Source organism: Hippichthys cyanospilos, chromosome 9 (assembly GCF_059441005.1).
Source record: "Hippichthys cyanospilos isolate Australia breed blue-spotted pipefish chromosome 9, RoL_Hcya_1.0, whole genome shotgun sequence".
Lineage (NCBI taxonomy): Eukaryota > Metazoa > Chordata > Actinopteri > Syngnathiformes > Syngnathidae > Hippichthys > Hippichthys cyanospilos.
Window position 1 is genome coordinate 12564670 of NC_142377.1, and position 27930 is coordinate 12592599.

Consider the following 27930-nt stretch of genomic DNA (forward strand, 5'->3'; position numbering starts at 1 on the left):
TAAACTATCGTCTAAATGCGGCCGCTGTGCTGAGTAAAGGGTTAAAACACAATGAAATAACTACGTTAAAAAACTCAATAAAGTCTGTCCACGTGCGGTAAAATCATAAACAGAGTTTAATGATTTTGGGTACAATTCCATTAGAATTCAACAATTTGAAAGCCCCCCACATTTGCCATTTTTAAACTCTACATTTACAGCAATGTTTCTACACATCACTTCTAAAAACAATGACTTTATCTTTTGACACAATCTTTTTTTCTCTCTTTATTGCGTTTCTTACTTTTTACATAAAAAATAGAGCGGAAAGTATTGCTAGTTTCTGTTTGCTGAAGTTTCCCGCTAATGTGTGACATGCTACCGTGACGGTTTTCATCAGGATTCTTTAAAGTCGCGTTGGGTCACAAAGCAGAGCAAACAAACTGTTGCCTGATTCTACTGCACACCTGCAAGACTACCAAAAATGATGTTTTGCTACATCATACTCATGTATATGTGTGTGTTTGTGGGTGTGTGTGTGCTTGCCCTTGGTTTTTGCTCCATGGTGGGGATCAAATTCCAGGTTTTACTGTCTTTGTGGGGACCTTTTGCAATTATGGGGAGCATTTTGGTGGCCCTCATAAGTTCAGACCTCTGAGAGTCATGCCCTGCTTTTAGAATATAGGTTTGAATTGGATTTTGGTTGAGAGTCATATTAGGCAATCAGTTGTGATAATTAAGGTTAAGGGCAAGGAAATGCATTATGTCAATGGAATGTCCCCAGTACGAAAGAAAAACCCCAGTGTGTGTGCTTGTGATCCTCATATGACATAATGCTGGTGACTTTTCAAATCATGAAAACGTATTTTGATATACTATGTTTGTAGTTTGATTGTTTGTATGTGTGTGAGCTCAACTAGCTGCTAATATACTGTTAACTCACTCTTTGACCTGCTGTGCTCACAGTGTTGAAAGTCTTTCACTGAGAAACTTTTTTTTTTCTGTTTTGTGCCGTGAAACATAAATTAAAGCATTAAATTGCATTGAAAATCACTTTACATGCAGACGTTCACCCTAGTGCCTAGTCACACTATTTAGCACAGGGAATCAAATCTGGGGTTTTATCTGACAATTAACATGTAAGATCTAAACCTAAATATACTTGCCTAGTCTTCCTCGATGACGTTTTTTTCCTTTTCTTCTTACATCTAATCAGACCACAAATATAAACACTGATAGCTGCATAGTACTTCTTCAACACAACTACAACTTTGCAGACCCATTGACATGGTTAAGGTGCTTCATTGACTATCTTTAAGACGTGATGTATATCCTGTTCCTCTTTTGCCCCCTGTTTGTGTCCCACAGATGTAAGTTCAGACCTCCTAAGCCAGCTGGGAAGATCTAGACATACAGTACAGAGAAATATTGCAGGAGACTCCAGCAGCAACACAAATTCATTGACCACGAAAAAATGTGGGGGACCCATTACACAGTGATTGCTAACAGCTAACATCAGAGGAGACCACAATATAGAACCCAGCGGGCTTCTTTTTTTTTTTTTTCTCATGAAATCGATGCATCGGATGTGGAAAAGAATTGAATCGTTGAAGAGGTAGGGCTTGAAATGACCGGTGGTTTGCTTTAGAAACAATTGGCGTCAAAAAGAGACCTTTTTTGAAAGTTTGTTTCAAATTATTAACAGACCAATTGGGGGGTTGTATTGTGGGTCACAGATTTCTTTTGTCAAATGGAATAACCCGCAAACCAACCCGATTTTGGGGTCTTTTAATTTATTTATGTACATACAAACTGTTGGGTCAAAATAAACCCAAATTGAGTCAAGAAGGTACAAAAAACAGTTTCATTCAGATGACCCAACTTTTAAAATGTATCCCTTTTGACCCAATTGAAGTTATTTTTGACCCGAGTGTTTTTAGATAATATTTTGTAGATGCAGGGGCAAGTGGGGAGATGAAAATGCACGCTGCCTTTAAAATGTCTTCAAGAGCTCCCTGTTAGCATAAGGACTGCAGCAGCCTTCTGCGTGTGCGGCGTTAAGCGTCTGTCACAAGTTGGACTCGAGCGAAACACCACTTGGGTTGGCCTCGCCGTTTCACAGTGTGCTTCTTCCTCCTGACGCCTCTTCATTCTCATGCCATCAATATGGAGTGAAGAGAATTGGCCCATGTGTGGTGCGAATGGGCCCCGGAGCGGGCCTCAGCAAGCTGAGGGGCGCCCCCTGTAGCAAGTGGTGATGGGGGTGAGGGTGTGGCGCCGGGACAGGAGGTCGCAGTGCCAGCTGATTTGAGGATGCCGCAGCTGCCATGGCTGCTGCAACAGCCAGAGGATTTGGTAAAAGTCCCGCCCCCAGAGTTTTAGGAAGTTCCTTTGAGAGAGAAAAAGAAAATACCATACTAACCTAATCGTGAGTAAAACAAACATGGACAAAAATACTGGGACACCTGACCACCTACAGATGTGAGAAGATCTTCTGAGAAGGCTTTCTACAAATGTTGGTGGTAATTTTTTCCCGTTCTATTGTAGTCCCAAAAGTCTTAGATTGGGTAAACTCAGGGATCTCAATTAAATTATGAATTCACTGGTGCAGAGGTATTGAAAGATGAAATACCAGTGTTAACCACAGGAAGGCAGGCATTGCTCACCTGCACCTCCAACCCCGAGGCTGGAATTGTGCTACAGAAGAAGAGCATGTCATAGTCTCCAATGGACCGCAGAAGTAGTTCCACAGAGAGACATCAGCGGTATTTTTAGACAATAACAATGATATTAAATTTGTGTCCTCTAAAATGCATGGATATGTTTAAAGCTTAATAGATTTGCATATGGAACTTAATTGGACACACAGCTGTTGTAATGGTCTTGCCTTTGCATCTTTACAAAACTTTTTTGTGTTCACAAAGGTGAGTAAACTAGCCATATTAATTTGGGGATCTACACAAAACGGTAGTAATGTATCCTGTAAAGAGTTAGATTAAGTTTGTTCAACATGTACAAAATGAGTTCTTGCATTTAATGTCGGTTTGCTGATGAGCAGTTTTGTTTGCTGAGGGGAAGTGGGAAATCCCATTTTGTGCTTGTTTTTTGTTGAGTAATGGCTCTTTTCTATATGTGTTTGATGGTTGGTTTTCATTTTTTAAAAATTGCATTTTGGCATGCATCTGCTAAGGCAGTGGAGGGATCTCCAGTAGCGTTGCTGAAAAATTGTAACTCTTGCTTAAATTGCACATCTCTGGTCTAAAATGAAAGACTGGTGAATTACAGTAATTGTTAAGGTTGTCCCAAAACTATTGTCCATATAAAGTAAAGGAGTGGTGTACCATGAAGTCCGCACGCTTCTTGTGACGACTAAGTAGAGGATTGTGTTTCCCCGCAACTCCATCTCGATGCCTCCGGCTTGAAATATGCTGCAATGTGAAATGAAGCAGGTCGGTTAATAGAAATTAATTGCTTTTCTTTGTGCTGTATTTTTTTTTTTTTTTTTTAATACCTCACCTGTTTAAGCTGCAGCTCAGAGTTGACTCTGACATTGCAGATCTCACAGTGGAAGGTTCTTTCCTGAGTGTTGGGGTCAGATGACAGCTCCCCGCCCTGCTCGGAGCTGCTTTTCAGACCTAGACGTGGGTAGGCTTTAATGGGCCCCAGTCCACTCCGTGCCTCCAGAATTGTTTTGTGTTTTGTACCTAGGGTGATTGAAAAGTCAGGTCATAGAGTAAGAATGTTTTATAATTTTTTTTAAAAGAAAAGAATGAAATCTGCAATAATGCCTTTATACCACTGGGGCCTTCTTTTCCCTTACAGTAGCTGGGTTTTTTTTGCAACTCTTTTTCTGCAATTTGCCCTGTCAGCCAGAGACCTCTGGAGAATTTGTCTTCAAAATAAAGGTTTCTAAACTTAAACTCAAAGTAGGATTTTGTTTAGACTCAGTTTGATCAATTACGCTCATTGCTATTCATCCTTCACACAACCACTAGAAACATAAAAGTAATTCAATTCAAATGCAAGCTCAAGCTTTAACATGGGAAATGTAATCTTCTAATATTCAAAACACTGCCGCTTTTGTCCGTATGGTGCTAATCAGCAAAAACAGAAAATTTTCGCGTCGTTTGAACGCGGCAATACCTGATGTCAAAATAATACAAAACATTCAGTTTTTCATTCTAAAGTTTAAAAGAATAATTATCACAAGTGCACATGAATTTGAGTGAGTAACAATAGTTCCAATCATGATATATTTCTCATTTTGGTTTGTTTTTCTTTTGGGAGCTTTGCATATGTTCCACTTACCTTTGTTGTGGGCCTCTAACTGTGAGAGGGAATTAACTGCAACTTTGCATAAGGAGCAGTAGAGTAGCTTCTTGGCTTTCTCCTCCTCAGTCTCTCCCGAGGGAGGGCTGGGAGCTGGAGACGGGGCGTCAGGAAGAACTGCCCCCGCTGAGTCCGCAGGTGGCGTGCCAGCTATGGCGGCTGGCGAGGGCGAGGAGGGCAAAGGCACGCCAGCAGACTCCAAGAAGGGACACTCTGCTTCGGCTGAGCTCGCTGCGGGTGTTGCGAGGTGGCTCGGGGTCAAAGGTGACTCAGAGTTGGGGCAGGAATGGGTATCGTCTATGAATGTTGCATATAATGCAGGTTAGTAAACAGCCATTTAAAAGCCCTTTTAACACACGTGATCTTTATATAAAAGGATGAAAATAATCATGAGATTGCTTTACTGTAGGGACAATTTTAAGTAAATAATAAGGGACATTTGTGCAATAGGATCGAATGAGAGAATTAGGCATGAACCGATATCACATTCTGATGGTAAGAACATATTCTTTTCTTTTTAAAGAAAACATTTAATATTTGGTACATTAGTACACACGAATGACTGGAGGAATAAATAAATAAATACTTTTACATTCTTCTTGTTTTCAAATGTCATTAGCAAGTCCTAGTGCCCTTCACTAGTAAGCTAGTTGTATAACAAACAGTTCCTCCTCATCCTAGTTAGAAACAGACAAAACAGTAATTGCCGTCTTGCTATCTAATTATTTTCAGAGGTGGCTTGTTGAGTCAACTCTGCAAGCACTAGTGATACCAAACAGTATCAGCGAACTGCACCTTACTTCTAAGAATATCCACACTAGACTTTGAAAAAAAACTTAAAAAAACAAGAAAAACACTTAAAATGATACAGAAATCACGTTTGTTTGACTACCATGAGCATAAAAATGATAAATGACGATCAAAAATGAGCAATGACGTTGCGTTTTGAGAGCCATCTTGTAAGATCTAAAAAGGGCACAGAGGGCACGCTTAGTGTCATAACTTGAATCATTTTGGTAAAGCTTTGTTCAATCATGTGGGTGATATCATCAAAATCCCGTCTATGCACGGAGGGGTGAAGACAACACCTCCTTCACCACCCCTCCCACCCTCAAACATGTCAGGACAGTTAAAAAAATAAAATAAAAAACTTCGATCCACCATCTAATTATTTTCAGAGGCAGCTTGTTGAGACAACTGCAAGCAGTCAGTCATATTTTGCTCCGTTTAAACACTCCCTTCATTAGATTAAGCAAAAACAGAAATATGCTCATTAATGGTTGTAGGCAGCATTATTGCTTCTTGAAACTTCCATCAAGCATCAACCCGGGTATCGACCCATGCCTAGAGAGAATATTTTGTTACTGTGAACGAAGCGTAGAGGAATGAAAGCACCACGGCAGATGGGTAATTTTGTACTAATTTTTGTGACTAAGTGTCAAGTGACGCTCACCCTGCTTATTGGGCTCAGGATCCAAGTTACATGGCGAGGGCCCTGACGGTGAGGGTGAAGTTGTGGGGGGAGGGTGCTGCTGCTTCTCACCATCCTGAAGGCGACCCGTCTTGGACGTCTCAATGCCTTTAACCCTGCGAGCGTGTCGGTTTCCCTTATAGTGAGCCTCTGCCTGACTCTGGAAGAAAACACAATTTGATCTATGTGAAGATTTGTGAGTTATTTTGGTTTCACTTCCATCATCTTTACTTCTAATCTTCTTGCTGACATCCAAGTGAGTCAGAGAGCCAGCGGGGGCCGTGTGTTTGTCACATAAAATGCATTCTAGTTAAATCGCCTCAAGAGTTTGCCTTTTTGGGTGCCCGTTTATTTAATCCCACTAAAAGATACTCTGACATGGTCATTAGGTACACTAAAATTGCTTTATTGTGATTTTGATGACAAACACCTCAAAATAAATAATCACACCTTGTTTTAAGTATGAAATAGAGCAGCAGGAATTCGTTTGTATGGATGAGTTTTTATCTCTTAGTGTGTGAGGGATGTCTTTTTATAGTATTCTAAAAAAGCAGTCATATGTTTATTTTTACATGGCATTATATATATTCACCGGATTCCATTCTTCTTTATCTCTTGTCATTGTTGTAGCTTAAAGGGATACAGGGAAAATGTAATACTTGCCTATAATTAATTTGATGACTATTTGTATGTACAATGAATAGGCTTAAAGCCACATTTTACTGTCACTTTAAGATACAAAAAAAGATTTTGAATTTGAATAAGTGGGAAGAAAACTGAACAAAGTTTACTTAGCAGCAAAAAAAAAAAAAAACACTCTTACTCTGGATGAAATTATATGATGTCAGGGTTGCCAGTGTTGTGACAGAAGAGAAGACAATTTCAGATTACACCAAAACCGAGTTAGAAGAAGTCTATAAGGCTCTTAATGGATGCACTGCTGGGGCTTGATGGACCGTTGGGACATGTTCAGGATGCCTCTGTAAGCCTCATGTATTAGCTGGTGATGACAGTCACCCATATAGCGTTCACCCTGATTGCTGATGACAGAATGGCATCCGTAGCTCGCTGCTTGTGTAACTCAACCCAGTGGCTCCTGCTTCCCAAAGCCCTCAATTAGATGAGCGATGATGCTTTACATGTCCATAAACAACTGATAGAAGAACCCTTCTATTTTCTATAGTCCTATTCCCCCCCCCAACACTCTCTGTGATCTTCAAATACACGACCTAGTAACCAAACAGAATGCAGAATGCAGACAGACTTTAGAAATTGACATGAGGATGCTCTGGGAACAAGACTCATTTGAAAGACCCAATCAGCGAAGAGTGGACATGACATCAGAAAAGCCACGCCTGGAAGCCAGTTAGTAGTGATGGCGAAATGAAGCTCCTAGAAGCACCGAATATTTCCACCCAATTGGTTTGCACATGGTTCAAGGCTTCATATTGCTTCATTTGCTCTATGGCTCCATCAAGTGGTCAACAAGACAAAACAGTTAAATATGCCGAATGAAAATAAATTAAGATTGACAGACAAGATGACCATAAGCCACAGTATTATACGTTTTGCAGTATATGCGAAGTGCAAATTCTTCATGAGCAATTTATAAAGTACGATAGTTCTGAGTATAAATAAGATTAAGTTTAAAATTATAACCCACAATTCTTGGGGGAATCAAATCCTTTCCTTAATGATTACAAAAGCAAATCAAGCTCGATCAACCGTGCCAACTGAACACATATGCATTACTGGTCTCAAGTGTTATGAAGCAATGTTACGTTAAAATGAAACAATGTCATCCGCATAACCAAGGCTTTGTCTGCCATTGTTCACATTTTTATTATTATTTTTTTGTGAACTGACATACGTTTCACTTTCACATCTGGTTTTGCTCGAGACAGGCTCCGAAGCGCCACCACACTTGACCTAAATAGTAGTGACGGAGGCGGAGAAAATTCAACATGGCGAGAGGAAAAGTAGTAAATGACTTATGTCGTTGTTGCAGTAAAAATGTGATGATTTGTGGTGTCACCGTGTCTGGTCTTTTAACACTGAGAATAACATTGAATTAAACCATTGATTCTCCAACTCGCCACTTTAAAATTTATGAAGAAGACGGACTTCATTCTTGTGGCAAAGAGTGACATTACAGCAGATAAACAAATAACCATGGGCATAACAGCGGTCAATTAAAGAAAGTGGCCGTGGCTTGCTAGTCTACTAGCCAGCCATCAGATCATTGACATTAAGGAGCAAAGAATAACGATAAAATGTGAATAAAGTGCAGAAGCGTAAACTGAGAAAACGAATGATGGACCTACAGTATACGGAAAAGGATTAGGATGATTGAGGAAGCACGGATGGGATTTTATAGAGGAGAAGCAAATGAATGTCCCTGAAATCCTTTTCTCTCTAAGCAGGATATGCTTTGATGTTTTATCTATAAAGTGACAAAGGCACAGAAAATGGAGCAAGCTTGGTCTCAGACAAATCAGGGTACAGGCAGTAGGCATGTGGGGGGTTGGGAAGAAGCTGGCAAGAAGGCGACAGATGATACAGTCAACCCCACGGAGGATGAAAGCGAAGCAAACAAACAGGAGCGGAAAATGGCTAGAGAATGAACTTGTCGGTGAGAAAGGTGAGGGGAGCAAGCGTGTGGAGTTTTGGGGATGGAAGGGTGCGCGGCGTGTGCCCGCTGTGGTTCTGCAGTGGTGACGACTGCTAATGCAGCATGGCGTGACGTCAGCCTTGCAGCAGGAGTGCTCAACACTGTCAGGCTAATATGTCCTCTGTGGCCCAAGATGAATTGGCAATGTTATAATTACAGCATGTAGTGTGAGAGGGGAGCCGTGATAGGCACTTTATTCGGAGTGGCCACATCAATTACTTGGTCACTTCTACTTTGACATCCGTTTAACAACGGCTTTCCTCAGGCGTAAACAAGAGATTGAAGAGGTGGGACTTTGCGTAAAAAAATGCAAAGCCGTGCGAACACTTGAAAAACCTGTCATTGTTTGTCATCCTTCCACCTGCAGAAGCTCTACTCCGAGCAGATTATGCCTTCATTATTAAAGCGTTCTCAAAGTTCCCATCCTCTCCGGTTACTCTGGGAAGGTTGGCTCCATGCTGGACGAGTTAGCTTGGACAAGTTAAACAGGTGTTGGGGGGTTGGTTTGACATGCAAGTAAACATCTTTTGTAATAGGTTTTGTTAAAACTCTGTATTTGTAAAGATAAAAAAAAAATGCCATATTGCTGTGTGCCATGCTGGGCATTCTGGTACACATGGCATTTTGGTGGCTGAAATCAGACTAAGCTTCACGCCTGCAAGAACCATGTCTAACTGTTGACACGTGAGTTTGCTCCATTTGATTTGGGTGCAGGCAGAAAAAATTTGCGCTCTGTGTGGCGTGTGTCATTGTATTTCTTTCATTCATTAAAGCGACACTTAAGAAGTGTCAATTTTAATCCATTATGGCAGCGCCATATGGACAAAAGCGATCATGACCAGGCCAGACCATAACATCTTAAAAGCCTGACCGCTGGACTGAGTTACTGTTTCCATTTGTTGTATGAAGTAATGAGGTAATGAACCTAATGGTGTCTTAAAAACATATAATACTTTTGAGTTTGTTGCATGATTTGTTGCATGACTGGTCGTGTCAGTGTGGAACTGCGAACGATGAAGCCGATTGCTAATTATTGCTACCCCTCATTGGGCAAATTAAATGAAAATAAAATCTAAACATTGAATCGTCAAAAACATTTTTGCTTAATAATTGATTGGTTGTCGATTGATCAATTAGTTGTTGCAACGCTACTCTGTTTAGACTGATACCGAAATAGGACCGGACATAAAAATAGAGCCCTTATGATCTATTCTATAGTATGTGCATGCAGTCATACTGTCGTGAACAAAATGCTTCACATGCTCACATCTCCTGCACTTGTGGACCATGTGAGAACAGAAGTAGGGGATATAATTAAGTGGGCCCTCACAGAGAACAGGGCAGTGTTACACAAGTTTCAGATGACTCCTCTACCCGTGTCCTTTATACTGCCACATTTAGAGGACAAAAATTTAGCACCTCATTGTCACGATGTATTTATATTGCAGCCTCTGCTTCGAGTTTTGTTTTGAGTCCTATTTACTGTATGTTTTGGTTTGTGTTTCCAGTGACAGGCTTTAGTTTTTCGTGATCTGTGTGAAAATCAGCGTTGGTTAATAGAGCTTTCAAGTATGTAATTTTTGTGATATTTTTACTAGATCCTTGTCATGTAAATGTGCCAGAGGTACTGATGCTTTCTGCAAAGGATGAATATATCATGGAACGGGGAATATAAATGACTTCATTCCCTCATATGCCAGTATTACTCAACCACACACAACCGATTCTTATGCTAATCCTTGTGAGCATATTAATACACTCAAACCAGCCTTTACTTTAATGAGTACAGCTTGAAAAAAACATTTATCTTACAAGGTTTAGGTCTTAAAGTGGTTTGTCCAGAGACTGATGTACAAGAGCGCTCTCACTGTAAATGTCAAACAGCCACCGCATAAATTGTCTTTGTGGATGTTCGCATTAAAACCCCATCTCCTTCAAGCAATCCACTTCAGCTCGCTATGATGCAATTCGGAACCGTACACCTGGTTTTACAATCACAGGGTGATTATGCAGAGATGGCAAAACTAGGGGTGTCAGATTTACAGATTAATTGCCATCAATTTATTTTATATATATATATATATATATATATATATATATATATATATATATATATATATATATATATATATATATATATACAGAGCTATATGCTTTCAGCGTGCTGATAGGATCCGTTTTCATGTGGTGGGCTTTTTGTACTTTTTGATTAAACATTTGCTTTTTGATTGACATTTGCTTTCCAACTGAAGTGGACACTGATTGGCTGTCATTGTGTTTGGCATAACCTGACAGGTTCCTGTTATGGGTGAGAGGCCAAGTTCAGGAGACAAGGAAGACGTGAAAATGGAAGGGATTAATTCATTACAGATCCTACTTATTCCCTATTTTTTTTTAAATCTATTGACAGCACTAAGTATTTGTGTAAACTATACATCCCTGTAGTAAACAACGGACTTTGAGTTATAGTATTGGAACTATAAAAAGTGCACAATTGTCTTCTTAATAGGAACATTAAATTCCTTTCCTTTAAACCCCTTCTCCCCTTTAGACGCATTGCTTCAAGCTGGCAGTGCACCATCTGTCAAAAAAATGTCTAATCAGCTTTAATGTAACTTTAAAGACACACTGCTGTTCACTTTACTTCTTGGCCTTGTGTCCTCTTTCACACCCCTTCCATTAAATTCTCATCAGAGTAAATCTAATAGGCCCCTGTACCCTGACACTCGCTATCTAATGCTGAGCTTTGATGACCAAGCAAATCATCCAGGAGTTTGCGCTGTCCAGGACATGATTCAGCTTGATTCATTTGAATAAGAAACTGTTGGATTGAAAGCATATTAAACTCATAGGTTTGCACACTGGAATTGTGTTTTCCTACAGGCCCTGTTATCGGAGTTTGGTCTTGTGACATTGGCAAGTCAAGCTGTGATTGGTCACTGCCTGAGCCCCAAGCAACTGGCGATGTCATTTTCAATGGTGGATTTTTTTGCTCATTTATTATTCCACAAACGCAGTATAAATCAGACTATAGACTATATATTAACCATCAACACTCGCGGGTTGAACATGAAATATTTTGCCTCTGTTGTATGTTCAGTTGAATATAGGTTGAAGATAATTTGCAAATCACTGTACTCAATGTCCCAACTTCATCAGAATTGGGGTTGAACGATGAATTATAAAAGATTCTGTTTCACTTTTCGTTGGCCGAATTATTTCATATTATAGAGTTCCAATTCCAGAGTGTTGCCAAATCTTTGGCAATTACTTTTATTACAATATACACCGTATTTTTATGTTATTACATTTAGAATGGGTGACGATTAACGCAATGTTTCACTATTTGCGGACCAGCTTTATCCCTGCTAATCGCATGGGTCCGTTGTTGTTACTCACCAAAGACGTTGAATGAGCCGTTTATGATTTAAGTGGTTGAAAAAAAATCTATTTAACACAACGCCAGTGTCACCGGCTGATAGATGATCACGCGTGAAATCCTCACACTCATTAAATTCAAACTATCACGTGTCCGTATTGAGCCGGCCTGGATTTGACTGCTAAACTTTTATTGGACATTCTTCGGGACTGTAAAGTTCCTACCTCCGAGTTGAACCGAATTTGACAGACATTGCAAGAAATAATGGGTCGCTTCGTCTTCACCATGGGATGCCCGAAGGTGTGCGTCATGACGGCCTTCTGGATGGGGTCCATCTGTGAAGCGTAAGCAGAAAGGTCAACACAGGAGGAGATCATGGGTGCAGGTGACAAACTGGAGAGCTGCTAAAAGGAGAGATGTAAACAAGAAGCGTGAATTGGAGGAGAAGTGATTGATGTGGACAGCAGGGGGGTGCGGGCTCTTTCTTGGCAGCTGTTGTTGTCTGGGCCTCACTTCCTGGGTGTGGTTCAAAAAATGCTTCGATTCACATCGGGGCTTGAAGGGCCTAATTACAGACTCCTTCCATCCCCTCAAAAAAATGTTTTTTGGAACTATGCGGTTTTACATACTGCAGATTAGAAATTCGTCAGCGTGTTATTGTCAAAAGAGTTGAGTTTTTAAAAAATGTGTTCTTGGGTATTACAGGAAGGAGTACCATGTTCTGGTTATCATGGGTGACATACTGTTGACATTGCAATTCTGTCTGAAATACTTGTGCAGTGCAGAATTTATGACGTTGCCTGTGGGTCGAACCAATCCATCACTCTAAATGCAAAATACAAAAAAAAGGTCAGGACCAAAAACCAGCCGAGCTTATCATTGTTGCAGCTTGGATGCCGGTCACTTTATGACTTGTGAAGTCGCTGGTGCTTCCTGTTGGTCTTCAGAAACACACAGGCAGTGCGGGCGTTGCCCTCGGCAACCACCAAAAGTTCTCTGTGGTTTTACCCAGCCTATCATCTGCTGCGGCCAAAATGAAAGAGTGTTTACGCTCCGCAGCTGCAGACACCCGAGGAAAACGTATTGGTCTGAAAAGGTTGAATCTTGTAGGAATGCACTGTTGGCATAGTCGCATTTTCTCTTTATTTTTGGCTTTATTTTCTTCCTGTCTTCCTGTCCTTCTTTTCAGTTTGTGTAAGAACATGTGTCAGTCAACAACAAGCTGAATGAGTAATCAGAATAGGTGTAATCCGAATAATTAAGGCAATTCAAGATCATTTTAGTATTCATTTCATAATTATCTCATTTCAGTCCGTTCTCAGTGGCTATTGTTATGGAAAATAAGTATTCAGCATAACATTTTGTTGTTCGGTGACCACCTGTGCTTGAACAAAGAACATTTCACTCCGTGTACATGAGGATTCTCTGAAAAGCCAGAATGAGACGACCTTGACAGATAAATAAGTTCAACACAGAAGTACTGTACTTCTTTATCTTAGGTTCGGCTCCCTTCTTGTAGTTTCTGACTCCTTGGACTTGGGATCATCCTTTGATTATATTTCTTTGTGCTCTCTCTCTTTGTGCTCCGTTGGACTTGTGTCTATTAGAAGCTTCAAATGTAAAGAACTCCAAATGATTACTTGCTTCCCAGTCTACTTTAATGATCTCACTCAAATCCTGAAAAATCCACGACGCTATCAAAAGTCATTCATACAGATTTAAAATATCAATGAATTAGGTAACACAATTGTCAATTAAATCTTCAAAAAAACGTTGGTTTTAAAATGAGGATGCCAATAATATGTCTCTGTACTCATAAAAATGCTACAACACTGAAAACACTTCAACGTGATGGCTTTATTCCAAGTAGACTATAATTCTAGGCTGTGTCCCATTTTGGACATACATTTCTATTTCCCCGCACATGTACCCCAATCCCCCACTATCCTTACCCCAACGATTACCATCCCAGGGGCAATATTAGTAGGGCTGGGCGATTATATGATTGAGAATCATGATATTATGTGACCAGCTGTGAGTATATTTACTCAATCAAATGCGGCCAAAATGGGCGTGACTGCGGTCAATCACGGTCTTTTTATTCCTCCTAACCTTGGTTTGCAAGTTGAATTGAATAGAATTCTCTCGGAAAAGAGGAATCAATCAACAGAGTGTAATAGTAACAATGCCTGAACATAAACGCGCGGCTGATGGCTAGCCATGACCTGGCGTTATCAACCAAAGATGACGTTATTTTGACAAGAGTTTCTTCCCATTACTTGAGTGGCAGTAAATCAAGCATGATGTAAAGCGCCCTCTTCTTACTTTCGTCATTTACTCAAACAACCTCATTACAGTTTGTTTGAAACGGAGGTCTTCCGAAATTATTTGCTGATCATCTTACTTAGGATATTACCCCAAGCTTTCTTTTCTCCAAGTGACGACTGTTGTGAGATCAGAACGCAGAACGTTGCCTTTCGCTGCCCCCCCCGCCCCGCCGACATCCATGCCGGTTTGTTATGTTTGTATTGATATTTGAATGTTATATACAGATGTGTTTTTAAGATCAATAAAGAACTACATGAATGTAATGAATTTTTTTGTTTATTCATCATAAGCTGTAGAGTGATTTCTGAAGGTCTTATGACATTAGTGGCCACACTCCATGTCCTCAATAACGCAGGAATCATAAAGTCACAGAAAGGTCCTTTCGCCTAAGCGCATGCAGATGACCAAGATGATGGTGATGATGGTGTATGTGTGTGTGTGCGCGCGCGCGCGGTCGTGTGTGTATGTGTGTGGGGCCATGATGACCTTCACATGAAACCCAATCTGGAAATGAGAACCAGGAAATGCTGACTGTGGAGATCTCCGTCCAGGCCTCTCATACAATTGATTAGCTGAAAGTCATTTTACGCAGCAGAACACCCATCAAAGATTTTTTTCAAATTAATTGCATGTCATCGTTGAATAAAAAAAATAAATAGCTTTGTGTAAAAACAAAAGCACCAAACACCAACTCTCGTGTGTTCATCTCAGATTCCATATTAGCATCCACGCTAGGTGACATGCTGGAAACACTTACTGTATTAAAGTTTGGGAAGAGACCCAGAGTTGCAGGGTGTGGTGACTCCAGGGGGAATTGGAGGAAAGGCTTCATGTCCAGAGGGGATGGTGGGATGACGGCCGGGCTCCTGAGGAAGGCAGGGACAGGCCCCGCTCGGTTTACACTTCCTGTACACAAAAAGGAATTTGATATTAAAACGTGCTCAAGTACATTATTCTCACTCTACTAGGGTTACCTTTGACCCCTACAGTATCTTGGATCACATATCGTTTAAAATCAATACAACTTTTGCCCTGACTCAGATCAGCAATTTTGAAAGTCTGAAATAGTTCGGCTGACATCGGCAGTAAAACTTTCACATTGCCATTTAATAAGCAATTGCACCTTGAACCGAAAAGGAACCCCAGACACGATATACAGTGGACCCCCGTGTTACAGTGTCCCCGGCTTACGTTTTTTTCATGTTGCGACGTGGAATACTGAGTTTTTTCATCCCTTCCTTATGGTATTTTCCCGGTTTTGCGACAAAACAACTGTCACGACCCTAGGGGCTTGGCTGAATTCGTGTTGTTTCGTCTCTATCTGCAGGCGTTTTTAGGTTGTCACACTTATTTTCAGTTGCTGTCACACTTGCCTCCCTGCATCGCGTCACTACAATTCTGGTCTGCTATTGGTCGGCCTAACTCGTTTCAAAATGGCAGAACGGTAAAGCTTTGTTCGATTGTGAGTGGTTACAAAACTGTATTTATAGGGCATTTTACTGCTTAATACAAAGTTGAAAGGGTTAGCCATGGTTCCCAAGATTGCTGGTGATGTTAAAGAGAGAAGTAAAAAGATGATTTATATGGAAACGAAGCTGGAGATAATCCTTATTAGGGAATATGGGCATAACAAGCGCCACTCAAAGGTAAAAATAAAATCCTTTCTATTTTTTTATTGATGATGTTTTCTGATTGTATACATGTATATTATATATATACATCGCACTTACTATATTATTTTGATACCGATTTTTAATATGTATGTACAATTTTGATGTTTTTACCTGGGCTTCTAAACGCATTAGCTATTTAACACAGGTTTGGATTGCCCGTCATATGGTAAATTCGCCTAACAAGCCCAACCGCGAAACGGATTCATCTCCCAACACGGGCGCCCACTTTATTAATATTTGGCTGATATATCCTAAGAAATTATTATTATTATTTTCAATATGAAACTGACCTTCCACTCCATTTCCATTTCGGTGCTGAACTTGAATAATGGTTCAGCCTTGATTTAGAGGCATGTAGTTTTGTTCATGTAATGCAAAACCCCACACGCTTTATTTGGAATAATAACATGTATTGAGTTGGCATGCAGATCCGCTTCCTGCCTGCACCTCTCCTCCCACAGCATCTCTCGCTCACTTTCCTCTCGCTTGCAGCTCAGCCACAGTGGATGTCTGTACTTAAGGACTCTTGTGTGATGTGATGGGCAGGGAGGGGGGGCTAAGCTTCTTAAGCCTCACAACTGGGGTGTTGCAGATATTCTGCCTCCTCACACTTTCTCTGCTGCTTCTTTCCGACACCAGACGGTGTTTTCTGTCCTCATTTTATGGTCGCTTATTCAGCTCGCCAAGCATCCACGCTTTCTCACTCCTGTAGCATTCCTTGCTTTACTTTCTCTTCTCTCTTCCCATTGTCAGAGCCTTTGGGGAAGAAACCTGCAACGCGCTCAGGGCCCAATCTGACAGCACAAGAAACAATTTGTATGCATTTTTTTTTCTCCCGAGATGATACGCAATCGCCATCTTTTGTTTCTACTGCTTTGTGATGACTGCTTACTCCTTCCGCTGTAATACTTGCAAAGAGAAAGTGGTTCACGGGAAAGGATTTTTTTTTTTGGAGGCTCCAGGCATTTTCCTTTCACTAACGTGGAAGGCGACCTTGTTTGTCTCCTGTATATGTGCCCTGCGATTGGCTGGTGAGCGGTCCAGGGTGTTTCCCGCCTCCTATCAACTGGGATACGCTTTAGCTCACCTACGATTCCAATGAGAATAAGCAGAACAGAGGATGGATCGATCAGATGCGAAACAACTTTTTGTGAACTGCGTAAATGGTTTCTAACTGTCAAGTTACTAGTATTTGGTATAGAATGTAGATTTGTCAGTATTCCGGCCTTAGGATGAGCATATAATAAATAATTCTGTAACACAGTAAATGAGTAGCGGTGCGGCAACTAATCAACAAGTAATCAATGGTCATCATCTGTAGTTTTTTCTGATAATCATTCAATCATTTGGACAGGTTTATTTTAATTGAAATTGTCCAAATCCCCAACATTTTTTTCCATGTCTGTAATACTTCCTAAAAGCAGACTGTTATCTTTGTTTTGAATCCAAGTAAAACATTTGACCTTGAAATAAGGATATTTTTGATTACATTTCAAGTATTCCTATCTACTGAACCAGGAATATAATATTTATTATTATGATACATCTCTTTAGCAGTTCTTCTCATCCTTTTTACAATAATGTAAAATATTTTTTCAGCCATGCACGGTGTCCGTTAACCACCATAAAGCATTTTTGGTCGGCTGATTTTAATTAAAAACAAACAAACAAACTTAAAACATAGCGTTGTTCCATTTATATCCAATTTATCAAACTATGGAATCACATTTGCACTAGTATCTTTCTTTGTGTATTTTATTCAGCAGTTCCAGAAGGTAGCTTGTGTAATATCTGTTTTCTTTCACACTCCTCTGCCAGAAAATTGTATCATAAATGACATACAACCTTAACAAAATAAAGTCATTTTGGCAAAAGGTTGCTTCATGCTCCAAGTAATTTTCTCTTAATTTGAAAAGAATAAGTCTCACATACCCTCTGAAGTCCCCTCACATACCCCAAGGGATATATGAAGTAGATCGGCTGTTATAATATTACAAAAAGAGCGATAACAGCAATAATGAACAATCAGGCCAAGAATTTAAGGTTACCCGAACATTTTTTTTTTTTTTTTTTGCCTGTATGTAGCTCTTGGATTAAAATCAATCAATGCAGGCTGGAAACCTTCTGTGATGTAATTAAATGCTTGGTTAACAATGCAAATAAAGGAAGGACGACGTCTCAAGCAGTATGGATTTAGACGGGAGGTGTAACGTTTCCTCTTTGCCTAGCGAAGCGTGCTGCCGCTGCTCATTTTACGCCACATTACAGTTTAAAAGTCAAATCATTTCTGCTGTTCCTTCATTAACGTTGCGGCATACCACGCTCGACTCATGCGTTTAAAGTTAGCATGCCGGGTCACGTTCTATGCCATCTCAAAGCAGCTTGCCGTCCACGACCTAGGCGCCCTTCCTGAGTGATTTACAATGACATCAGATAAGTGAATGCGCCGCCTCTTCGGCGGCGAGCACGTAGGACGACTGGCATTGATTGACCACATTCAGAGGAGAGTTAAAGTGTTAAAGTGCTGTCAAACTCTATAAATCCAGACCTTACCGTCTATTGGCCCTTCACTCAGAAAAAGGGAGCAGCTCGACTCCCCCAGCCCCACACCGCAACTGCCTTTTGTTTTCTCATGCAAATGTTTGGCTGTGAAAAAGATCAATGCCCATGTAATAGCTTATTGAATTTTGGTGTAGATTTGTGAGAGCCAGCTTGAAATGAAGAGATGCAGACGGAATGCGTTTGGGGGGGGGCAACCACGGGCCAGCGGCTTATCGTTGGCATGCGCGCGCAGACGCGTGCACGCCAACGTGCACGCCAACGTGCTGTGCCTAAGGCCTCTCAAATTGGCAATTCATTTGGCCAATTTGGCTTTAATGATCACAGAGGTAATGTCAATGTCAGTGACGACGGCGCAGCCTCTCGGTATTCCCTGCCCGACCGCATCGCGGTCCTCCTCGGTGGGACCGAGACAGGGAGTGGGAGGGACCGCTGAGAGGCGGCTGCCAAAATAAATAAAAAAAAGAAAAGAAACGCAGCCATCTTTCCTTCTCGGCTCGGTGCAAAATGCCAGGTGCCTCACATCTGCATCTAAATGGGCTGCTGTGGCTCCCGCCGCCTCCCGTGACAACGCTGGTGTACACAGCCTCCAATGTGGTGCCTGCAGGTCTGTCTTGACCCACTCTGCTTGTGTTTATTTTTCCCCACAGTTTATGTGGCGGCGTCACACATTCTCAAGTTGATTCGGTGCTAAATGACACAGTAAAAACGCAGATGATCATTTATGAGTATCGTTTAGCGCTCCTGCTGGCAGACGTTTGATTTGATCATAATTTCTCTGTAAAATGATTCAAAAGGCTCCAGTGTTAGGTCCAAGTAAGGTGTGTATGTAACCTCTTAAAGAAACACTGCAAACTTTGTTGTGACTGTAGGGTGACTATGAAGGACTACGCATGAAATCCAATTTACTGCAGCTCAGCTTACCCCCAAAGTCACACAGAGCCATTTCAACCTCAGCACAGGACAAAGCACAAAAACCACTGCAATGCAACTCCTGGTCTCGGCCCTGATGAATGTCGTGTCAGTGTGTGTGAGAGCTGGACAGTGCCGCTTGATTTAGGTTTGCACTTTGTTTTAATGATAGATGTTCTGCGCCCCGGTGGCTCGGCTTAAATGCTGCCTGCCACACAACTCCCTGCAGTCCTTTCACTGAAAGAGTGAATGTGTGCGCGTCAGCTAGTCTTCCTGCAGTTCGGTTGTCTGATGTCACAGTTTTTGCTATTAAGCACGGGTGTTTGGAGCCCATTTTTGGACATGCTCAAACACCGCAAAATGGAATATCTGCAGAGATTTTTTGTTATTTTTATTTGTATGGCCTTTTTAAACAAGCTAGAGTGTGTTAGCATGTAGTGCCTTGCTGATATGCAGCATCTTAACAAGAAAGTCCCCCCCGCCCTCCCCAATTAATTTGAATCACTATCACGATAGCCTCGGCGATAAAAACATTTAAAAAGCCGGCTATACAAGTCAAATCAAGCACTTTGTAATTCTACCAGCATGGAAAACGTTTCCCACATTTGCATGACAAAAGCCTCTGCTTTTCTCACCTAATATATTATTTACCAGTGTGGAATGCCGTTGGGTTTCTCAGCTGATTCCTAATATGTAAAGTGCTCACTGTCAATTGAGACCCAAAACTGGAATACATTTAGTTGGGAATTGACTGCTAATTGGTTAAAATTTGCATAAAAGTAAATACTGTTGGTTCTAAGTATGCTTCATTTTTTTCATTGGTTTGCATTCAGCAAGAATGTTAGCTGTGTTGCCCTGTGTGCCAGGTTTTTGCCATGTCATGGGTGAATTTTTTAAAATTATTATTCACTTTATTTCAGTTTATTATTATTATTATTATTATTTAAAAGTATCAAGTCTTGAAGCCTTTTTTATATACACCTTGTTTAAAAGAAGGGCAATAAATAGACTTGTTTGACCAAACGTGATGAATAATTGTGATTTCAATATTGACCAAAATATTTGTGATTCTGATTTTGGACTTAATCGTGCACTTAATTCACGATAGATAGTAGTTGTTGTGTAAGATGTAAATAACTGGCTCAAACCATGACGTGAGAACATTTTAGGCATGCAATGAGTCCTTGAGTAATTTGAGCACATCTGTTATAAATAAAAATGCTTGAAGCATTTTTTTTCTTGCCCTGGGTATTAGTGTACATGTCAGAAAGAGGATGTCAAGCTAATTGCAGCAAGAATTTAAAATGTTCTGCATGACAGTAAAACATGCCGCAAATGCAATGAGAAGGCAAACTTCTAAATAAACCTTAGTTTACCAAATAATATATGGAAATGAATCCCTTGTTATTCTTTTATTTTGACATTCGTAAGTCAGTCTTTCATAATTAAGTAGAAATATTTTTTCCTGGTCTTATGTGTTCATTATTCTTTTTCACTGTACAAAAAGGTACATTTATTTCTGTCCGGATGCTGGGTATTTGATTCAGATTTTCTGTTGGATATCTGAATGACAAAAGCTCTCGAAAGCCGAAGCCCCAGAACATTTCTTACCTTCTACCAATCAGTACCTTACACTCTACTATAATTACCAGTCACATTACTGCAGAATTTAACAGTAGCTCATTGTTCATGTTGTTTGGTGGGAGTTTGCTGATGTTTTCTTTTCTGTGTAGGAAACAATTTAGATTGTCAGAGACAGCACCATTGTCCTCTTTGAATTGAATTGAACTGAATTGAGAATTTAGCGTATGCTAATTCTTAAGCCAAAGTGCAAGGACAAGCTAAATATTTGGATGCCTACCATCAAAATGAATAAAAATTGCATTAAAATGTAGAAGGTGTTTACATTTATCTCTCCTGGATGGGAGCTCAGCACCCCTAAACCTCTGATCTTGGAATCAATCGCCCCTGCGATTAACCATTGTTTTCATTTTCACCACTCAAATGAATTTGAATGATTACGTAAGTGTGCCATCAAATTGCTTTAGTCAACAATTTCATAGACAAAGATGAAAATTCTGCACCGCTGCCATTGAGACATTGGTCGGATTACGAGAGTGGCAAACGTCCTCTGATTAGCTAGGAAATGAACTTGTGGTGGAATAATAGCAGCTGAGGGGGATGCAGTCGATGGAGGCGCAAGTAAAAAAAAAAGAAAAAGCACTGGACTGAGAAGGGGAAAGCAAGGGAAGCCATCTGAGGTTGGGGAGGGGGATGGGGGAGCCGCATGTTTTAAGGTGAGTCCAAGGTGAAGCCAGAATGTAAAGAGCTGTGTAACCTGCAGGTTAATGTACAGGAATAACATCGCTGGCGGTTGCAAAAGAATGTGACAGGCATTGCTTAACAGTTCCATGTTATTATCAAGCGGCCTCCGCATAGCTATACCTGCCTTCAAGGCTTAACTTTTGCCTGTCGCATGCAAAATGTCACATGCGCATGAGAGATTTTGGATTATTTTGCATCTCCTCACAAGGATGGCTATGTCTTATCTCATTTTAGCCATGAAACATGAGATCTATGAGCAGTATACGCAATACTTAGCACACATAATGTAACATGACACACAATCGTACATTAGCCTTGCACATTAAGAAATTCCTTTAAAACAAAACTGCTATTACGGAGGTTGTGTGTGCAAACTTCATAAGAAATTCCAGACATATATATATATATATATATATATATATATATATATATATATATATATATATATATATATATATATATATATATATATATATCAACGCATGCACATAAACATTTTACAGGAAGTATTTTCAATGAAAATCTATTGCACAGATCTCCAAAGTAAAACATTCCATGGTTCAAAAAAGTGCAAATGATGATCGCTAATATGAATATAATATTTGGCTATTCATCCTGGCTGACAGAAAGTATGCAATAAAATTGATTTGTTTTTTGGACTTTTACTTTTTAATTTGATGTTATTAGTTGGTTAGTCTCTTCTGCAATGCAATCATTGCAGTGTGCTGTACTACCTAATATTACTCAATATATTGATTATATTACCCAATATATTGTACATTAGTGTAAGTTCTGAACATTTGGGAGTTTTGATGAAGGCGTGAATGCGCGTTCATGTCAGGAAATCCTCAGGGTTTGTTCAACGTTGCATTTTTTCAATGTTCTTAAGACATTCTGAAACAGTTCTAAGTCCCTATCTCACTGAGCTCCAAACATCGGCGAAGTTAGTCATTCTTGATCTTGTCAGGATTTGTTCAAGGTCACGGTTGTTCTCAAGATATTCCGAAACCTTCTTAATTATTTTGAAGCGGTCTAGATTGTATTTCGTGTCAGAAGAAATCGTGACCTTGAACGAACCTTGATAAACGAGAACGCACATTCACCACATGTTCAAAAATTCCCTTCAACATGAAAAATAATTAAGATCGTTTCAAAACAGTTACGTAAGAGCCACTATCTCCGCCAACATGTGCCGTTGTTCACCCCTCGGTGCGATCGGTGCTGGAGAAGGGCTTTTCCATCTTCTGTTTCCATCTGCTGTGTTTTTACTCAGTGTTGTGCATTCTTAGCTACTGTATTTTTCATCCCGATATTTGTCAAACGTGTGGCTTAGGGTTAGACGCTGTGAAGGCAAGAATTTGGGAGTAACGGATTGGCAAAGTACAGTCACACCGTTTAGCTTTGCTAACTAGCCAACCGTTTCAATTGAGGGCTGTTTGATGTGGACGTATTGTTTCTTTAAACCAGCCCTGAGCTGGTTTAAAAATAAAACAACAACTGGCAGGCGGCGGTTTCTCCAGCTACAGACGTGATCAAGTCCATTTTCACAGTGAGATACGATGACAACATGCGACATGCGCTATTGTGATTGCTCAGTGAATTTCAAATATGTATCATAATAAGCCGCATTTATAGCACCTTTAGATCATCAGTGCATGACACGCCTTCAACCAAATCAGAAAAAAGACCAGTTGATGGAATAAACAGTGGGTTCCCCTTCTTTCGATGAAACAAGATCATATTCATGAGAAATGCATTGCTAAAATATGAAGTTTTACTTTGAAAGATGTCTACAAAGCCTTTATTTTAAACGTTCTTCCTAATAGATAATCTTCATATAAAATATATAATCCAACAAAAAAGTAGAATAAAAAATAGGATCACGTGACGTAGAAACACAGCTGTCTTCAAGGAAGCTTTGTAGCAGCTCTCTAATCTCTTCCCTGCCTTCACTCCTTTAGGGAGATGGAGGAAAATCCCAGACCTGGTTGCAAAGTCTTTTTTCATTACACTGAGGTCACCGTTTTTTGCAGTTTGAGGCCAACAGAGGAGTATATGGCATGAAACCACGCTGAGGGAAGTGAAGGTCATTAAGAAATCCACCCTGTGTCAACACAACCTACAGCTTTGCCACTCCACATTATTATTACCCTCTTATTTGAGCATTTACACACCTGCTGGACCTTGACTAAAAGAGCTCGCAAAGACCCAGAGCAGTGCAACCTGAGCATGCAAGGAACCCAGCGAGTCAACATGCATTGCTAACAATGAAGCCAGCAGGTGCATCATCCACTCGTATTTTTATCGAGGGGAGGAGACAAAGGATGTTCAGGTGATAGAAAATAGAAGTAGTATGTCATTCTCTAGGGGAGCAATAATTACAGGTTATATTTTGAGAGCCTGTGTGGTTTGATGCAAGAGCGTGGTCTTGAAGCAACACACAAAGATAATAACGGGTAGGCGCCAGGCTCGCAGCCCTCAGGCCTCATTTGGCAACCTTGAAACCAGTAAATGACAGCGCTACATATTTCTGCCTTTGTGTCCAAACCATTCTCATTTTATAGATGGTCAACGTACAATTGGCTCAGCAAAAGCCTTTGTCTTTGTCTGACCATACATTTTAACTGGTTCAACAAATATCAACTAGCATACAGTAGCTCTTCTGACCTCTATAGCTTTACAGTGTATACTTTAAGCAATTATTATTTGAACACAAAGAGTGACGCAGCACATATAGATGAGCAACGTAACATGACCCACAGACATATATATATATATATATATATATATATATATATATATATATATATATATATATATATTATACTGTACTGTACTGTGTTATTATGATACAATTTTATCTCTTGTGCACCATCCTTTAATAGCTATTGTTTTACAAAGCATTTTAATACTCCAGTCATACAAGTGAAGTGCTATTATTCGACTCTAGCCCTCGTGCTATAACTGTGTACACCTTGGCCACCAGGAGGCAGTAATAGGGACATAAATAGACACAAAGAAAAGCTTCATCAAAGTTAGTAATTGTCAATAGCAATAATGTTAAATAATTTTTTGTAGTGGGTAAGAAAATGTCATAAAGATGTTCATCTTTATGTGTTGCTTCAGGCTTTGTGTTCAAATATTAATTGCTTAAAGGGTCATGTCGTGGCAATCAATGTTAGCCCATCACATGTGTTTTTCATTGTGTGTTGTCATTAAGCTAGCAGAGAAAGTTGTGGTACTTTTAAAAACTGTATACTTGTCATCATCCTTGATTTACATTTAGTTTGACTGTAAGCTATAACTGGCAGTGGCAATTTGCTATGGCAAAACAGATTAAAGAGTTTTTTGCTGAAGAAATCTTCTGAAGTGCTGCTTGTTATGAAGTGTTGTGTTGTTTGTTGCCATGATGTAGTGCTCGTTGTGATCTTTTGCTCTTTTAGAAAGTTTAAACCCAAATACTCTATTACAAAGTCCTCCATAAGAGACTGTTGACTCCAAATGTTAGGCATTAAATGTAGAAAAATAAGCACCTGGGTCTCTACCTTTAAGTCAACATCATAAAAAAGATCCAAAATTAATAATGAACACAACAATGCCACCTCAAGCTGAAAACACCATGATTACTTTTAAAAAAATGTTTCAATATACACAATCATAATACAGTATAAATCATGTTTACGAGAATGTGCTACCCTTGGCCTGTCATGCTGTACTTATTAAGACTCCTTTTGTTACCATCTTTCGCGGTCCAGTGTTTTAATATAAAGTTGTGAAGGTAAACGAACACAATGCACAGAACTGTGAACAAAACATTAGCAACATTAGCGCGACGATTTCTGGGCTGGTCCTCTAGTTAGTATTATGGTCCACTGAAATCGCTACTCAAGGATGCCGGGGTAGATGATATTCTACAAAATCCTTAATATTGCTTAAAAAAATAGCTCCATTTTGCTACTGGGTTTTTCTAGTTCATGACGCTGGAGTCAGTCTTTGTGAAATGTATGTCAGTTTGTCAAGCCTACGTTTCAAATGTCAATACTGGTCATCCTTCGATGAGTTGCCTTGATTTAAAGGTCATGTTGTTTATCAAAGCCAACATGGCCATTGTGATGCTTTTAGGGGGCATTGATGAGTGGCAGGACATATGTGCTACACACGTGCACACATACTGCAGTAGTAGAGTGAAAGGTCTGCGTGAGAGGTAAAAAAAAAAGAAACCCTTGGTCCTTTATTTTAAATAAGTAAAGACTTTAAACCTCTGGATGTGAAATATTCATTGTAGAAAAAAAATCACATAAGAGTCACCAAACGCTGGTGTGCACCGAGGGAGATGAGTCATATTTAGCACATGTTTAGAATGTGTGAATCTTTGCTCTCCCGTGGTCAAATGGTGGCTGGGCAGAGAAATTATGTTGATGTGATTGTGACTGATGCTGACATGCGAGTGTGTTTATCGTACATATGTGCCTGTTAAAATCTGATTATGCTTGTTTAGCACAGGGGGCTTGAGCGTTAAAGCAAAAATAGATCCGAATCAAATATTTACTCACAATCTACACAGACAAACACTGTCTTTGCAATTTATTCCAATTAATAGTTTATGGATGATGAAATAATAAAAAACCTGGAATGAATGCACACTTGTGTCTGAAGGAAGTAATCTGCACAGTATAAAAGAATTATATTTCAATGTTGTTCCTCTGTTACACCAGATAAGGCCATTCATAATAAAATCGTCCATGACAAAAGAAGCAAAAAAAAAACAAACGAAAAAAACGTTATTCTTTCAAGTACATTTGAGGGACCCTTGTGGTGAAATTGTATATTGCTCCTTCCCCCCTCCCTTTCTGAGCAAGGAGAGGAAATGAAGATGACCTTCAAGCATTGTCATAATGCAACATTGTCATTGCGTGATCAAACCAAAGCATGTGCGTGAGCACTTTAACGTCTTTCAAACGTTGACCAAAGCACTGTTTGACTGACAACAAACATTGTCGACTGTAGTTGTGCATTCAGGGCCACTGTAGAAAAATGGCGCTGCAAGATGGCGGGCTCTGTTTATGGTTAGCACATTTTATTTAAAATTTGAATAATTTTTATATAAATATTTCTTTTCTTTTTTTTTTTTCAAACCTTCAAAATTGGACTGTTCTGGCCTTCTTATTGTGCTGTCCCATATCAACGCTGAATCTGAATTGAATGAGCCTTTAAAAACATCAGACCTAGCTAAACAACTGAATGATGATTCAACAATTATGGAAAGCACCAAACAGAAATGACTTGACTTTACACAGACCTGATCCTGGATCAGCAGATATTTTGTATTTTATGCAAAAATCAGTGACCAGTTGAAATGTTATATGAGTATTTTTTCAGTTCTTTTTCAATATTTTATTGATTTATTTGTCGAGGGGCAGTCCATGTTTTTTGCCACATTGTATTGACTATTTAGCAAATATTTCTGGTAGAATTTTAAGGGTTTCTTTAATTTTTTTCAATTGAATGCGAATGTTGGCTATTTGTGGGCCTGGTCATTCAGAATGCCCCATAATTGAAGAGATGTCCTGTAAATTAATTAAATAAGATATTGGAATTGATATACTGGTCCATCTTGTGATGGGATCAGTGATCACTTGACTAAATTAGCAAATCAGAGATGACTGATGATTTGTGTAAATGTGTGTCTTCTTCAACCTTTACACATCCTCAGTGAGCTGCCTGCAAAATCCGAGTACAGTAAAGAAAAATCCCCAGCTGTTTCTTTGTTTACTTGTCTGAGACCGTGAATGAATACAGACATCAAAGTTGCGCAACGATGCACAAAAAAGTTTACGTGAATACATCAAGATGAGACTCACCTAAAATCATCCTGAATCCTTCCACAGTGAACTTCTTCTTGTCCACAATGTTGTCCGTTCCCGTCTCCTGTGAAGTGTGCTAAAGCTGGAGCGCGCCTCTCTCAAAACTCGGCATCAATGCGTAAGGAGCCTCCGACATCACAGGCTTGACTTTGCATCCCGCTGTCGTCGCTCCTCTCCCGCCGCTTTTGCTTTCTGTGATCTTGCTTCACGTCGTAGCTGGAGGAGAAGCGCGCCGGTCCTGCTGCAGCGTGCGCTCACATTCTACTGCATGCCAGCCGCTAATGTATTCACCGCTAGATGTTCACTTCGGCAGCACGAACAGCGACTAGAGTCGAGGTGAACCTCTGCACTACTCTCTCTCTTTCTCTCCTTCCTCTCACATATTTGGGGTTGGGGTATAACCTAAAGGCACCTTGCACTCCCAAACTGATTGGCTGCAA

The 27930-nt window shown here is 40.0% G+C and overlaps 1 protein-coding gene across 1 annotated transcript; it reads right to left on the reverse strand.

Moving 5' to 3' along the window:
* Positions 1-93: 93 nt before the first annotated feature.
* Positions 94-27843, reverse strand: LOC148418918 (zinc finger protein 385A-like). Its single transcript, XM_088424555.1, has 8 exons — positions 27488-27843; positions 14915-15063; positions 12054-12164; positions 5762-5939; positions 4288-4605; positions 3496-3683; positions 3321-3407; positions 94-2368 (listed from the first exon to the last, which is right to left on the reverse strand). The coding sequence occupies exons 1-8, from the start codon at positions 27495-27497 to the stop codon at positions 2141-2143; spliced, it is 1269 nt and encodes a 422-aa protein (XP_088280681.1). The 5' UTR covers positions 27498-27843; the 3' UTR covers positions 94-2140.
* Between the last annotated feature and the right edge of the window lie 87 nt (positions 27844-27930).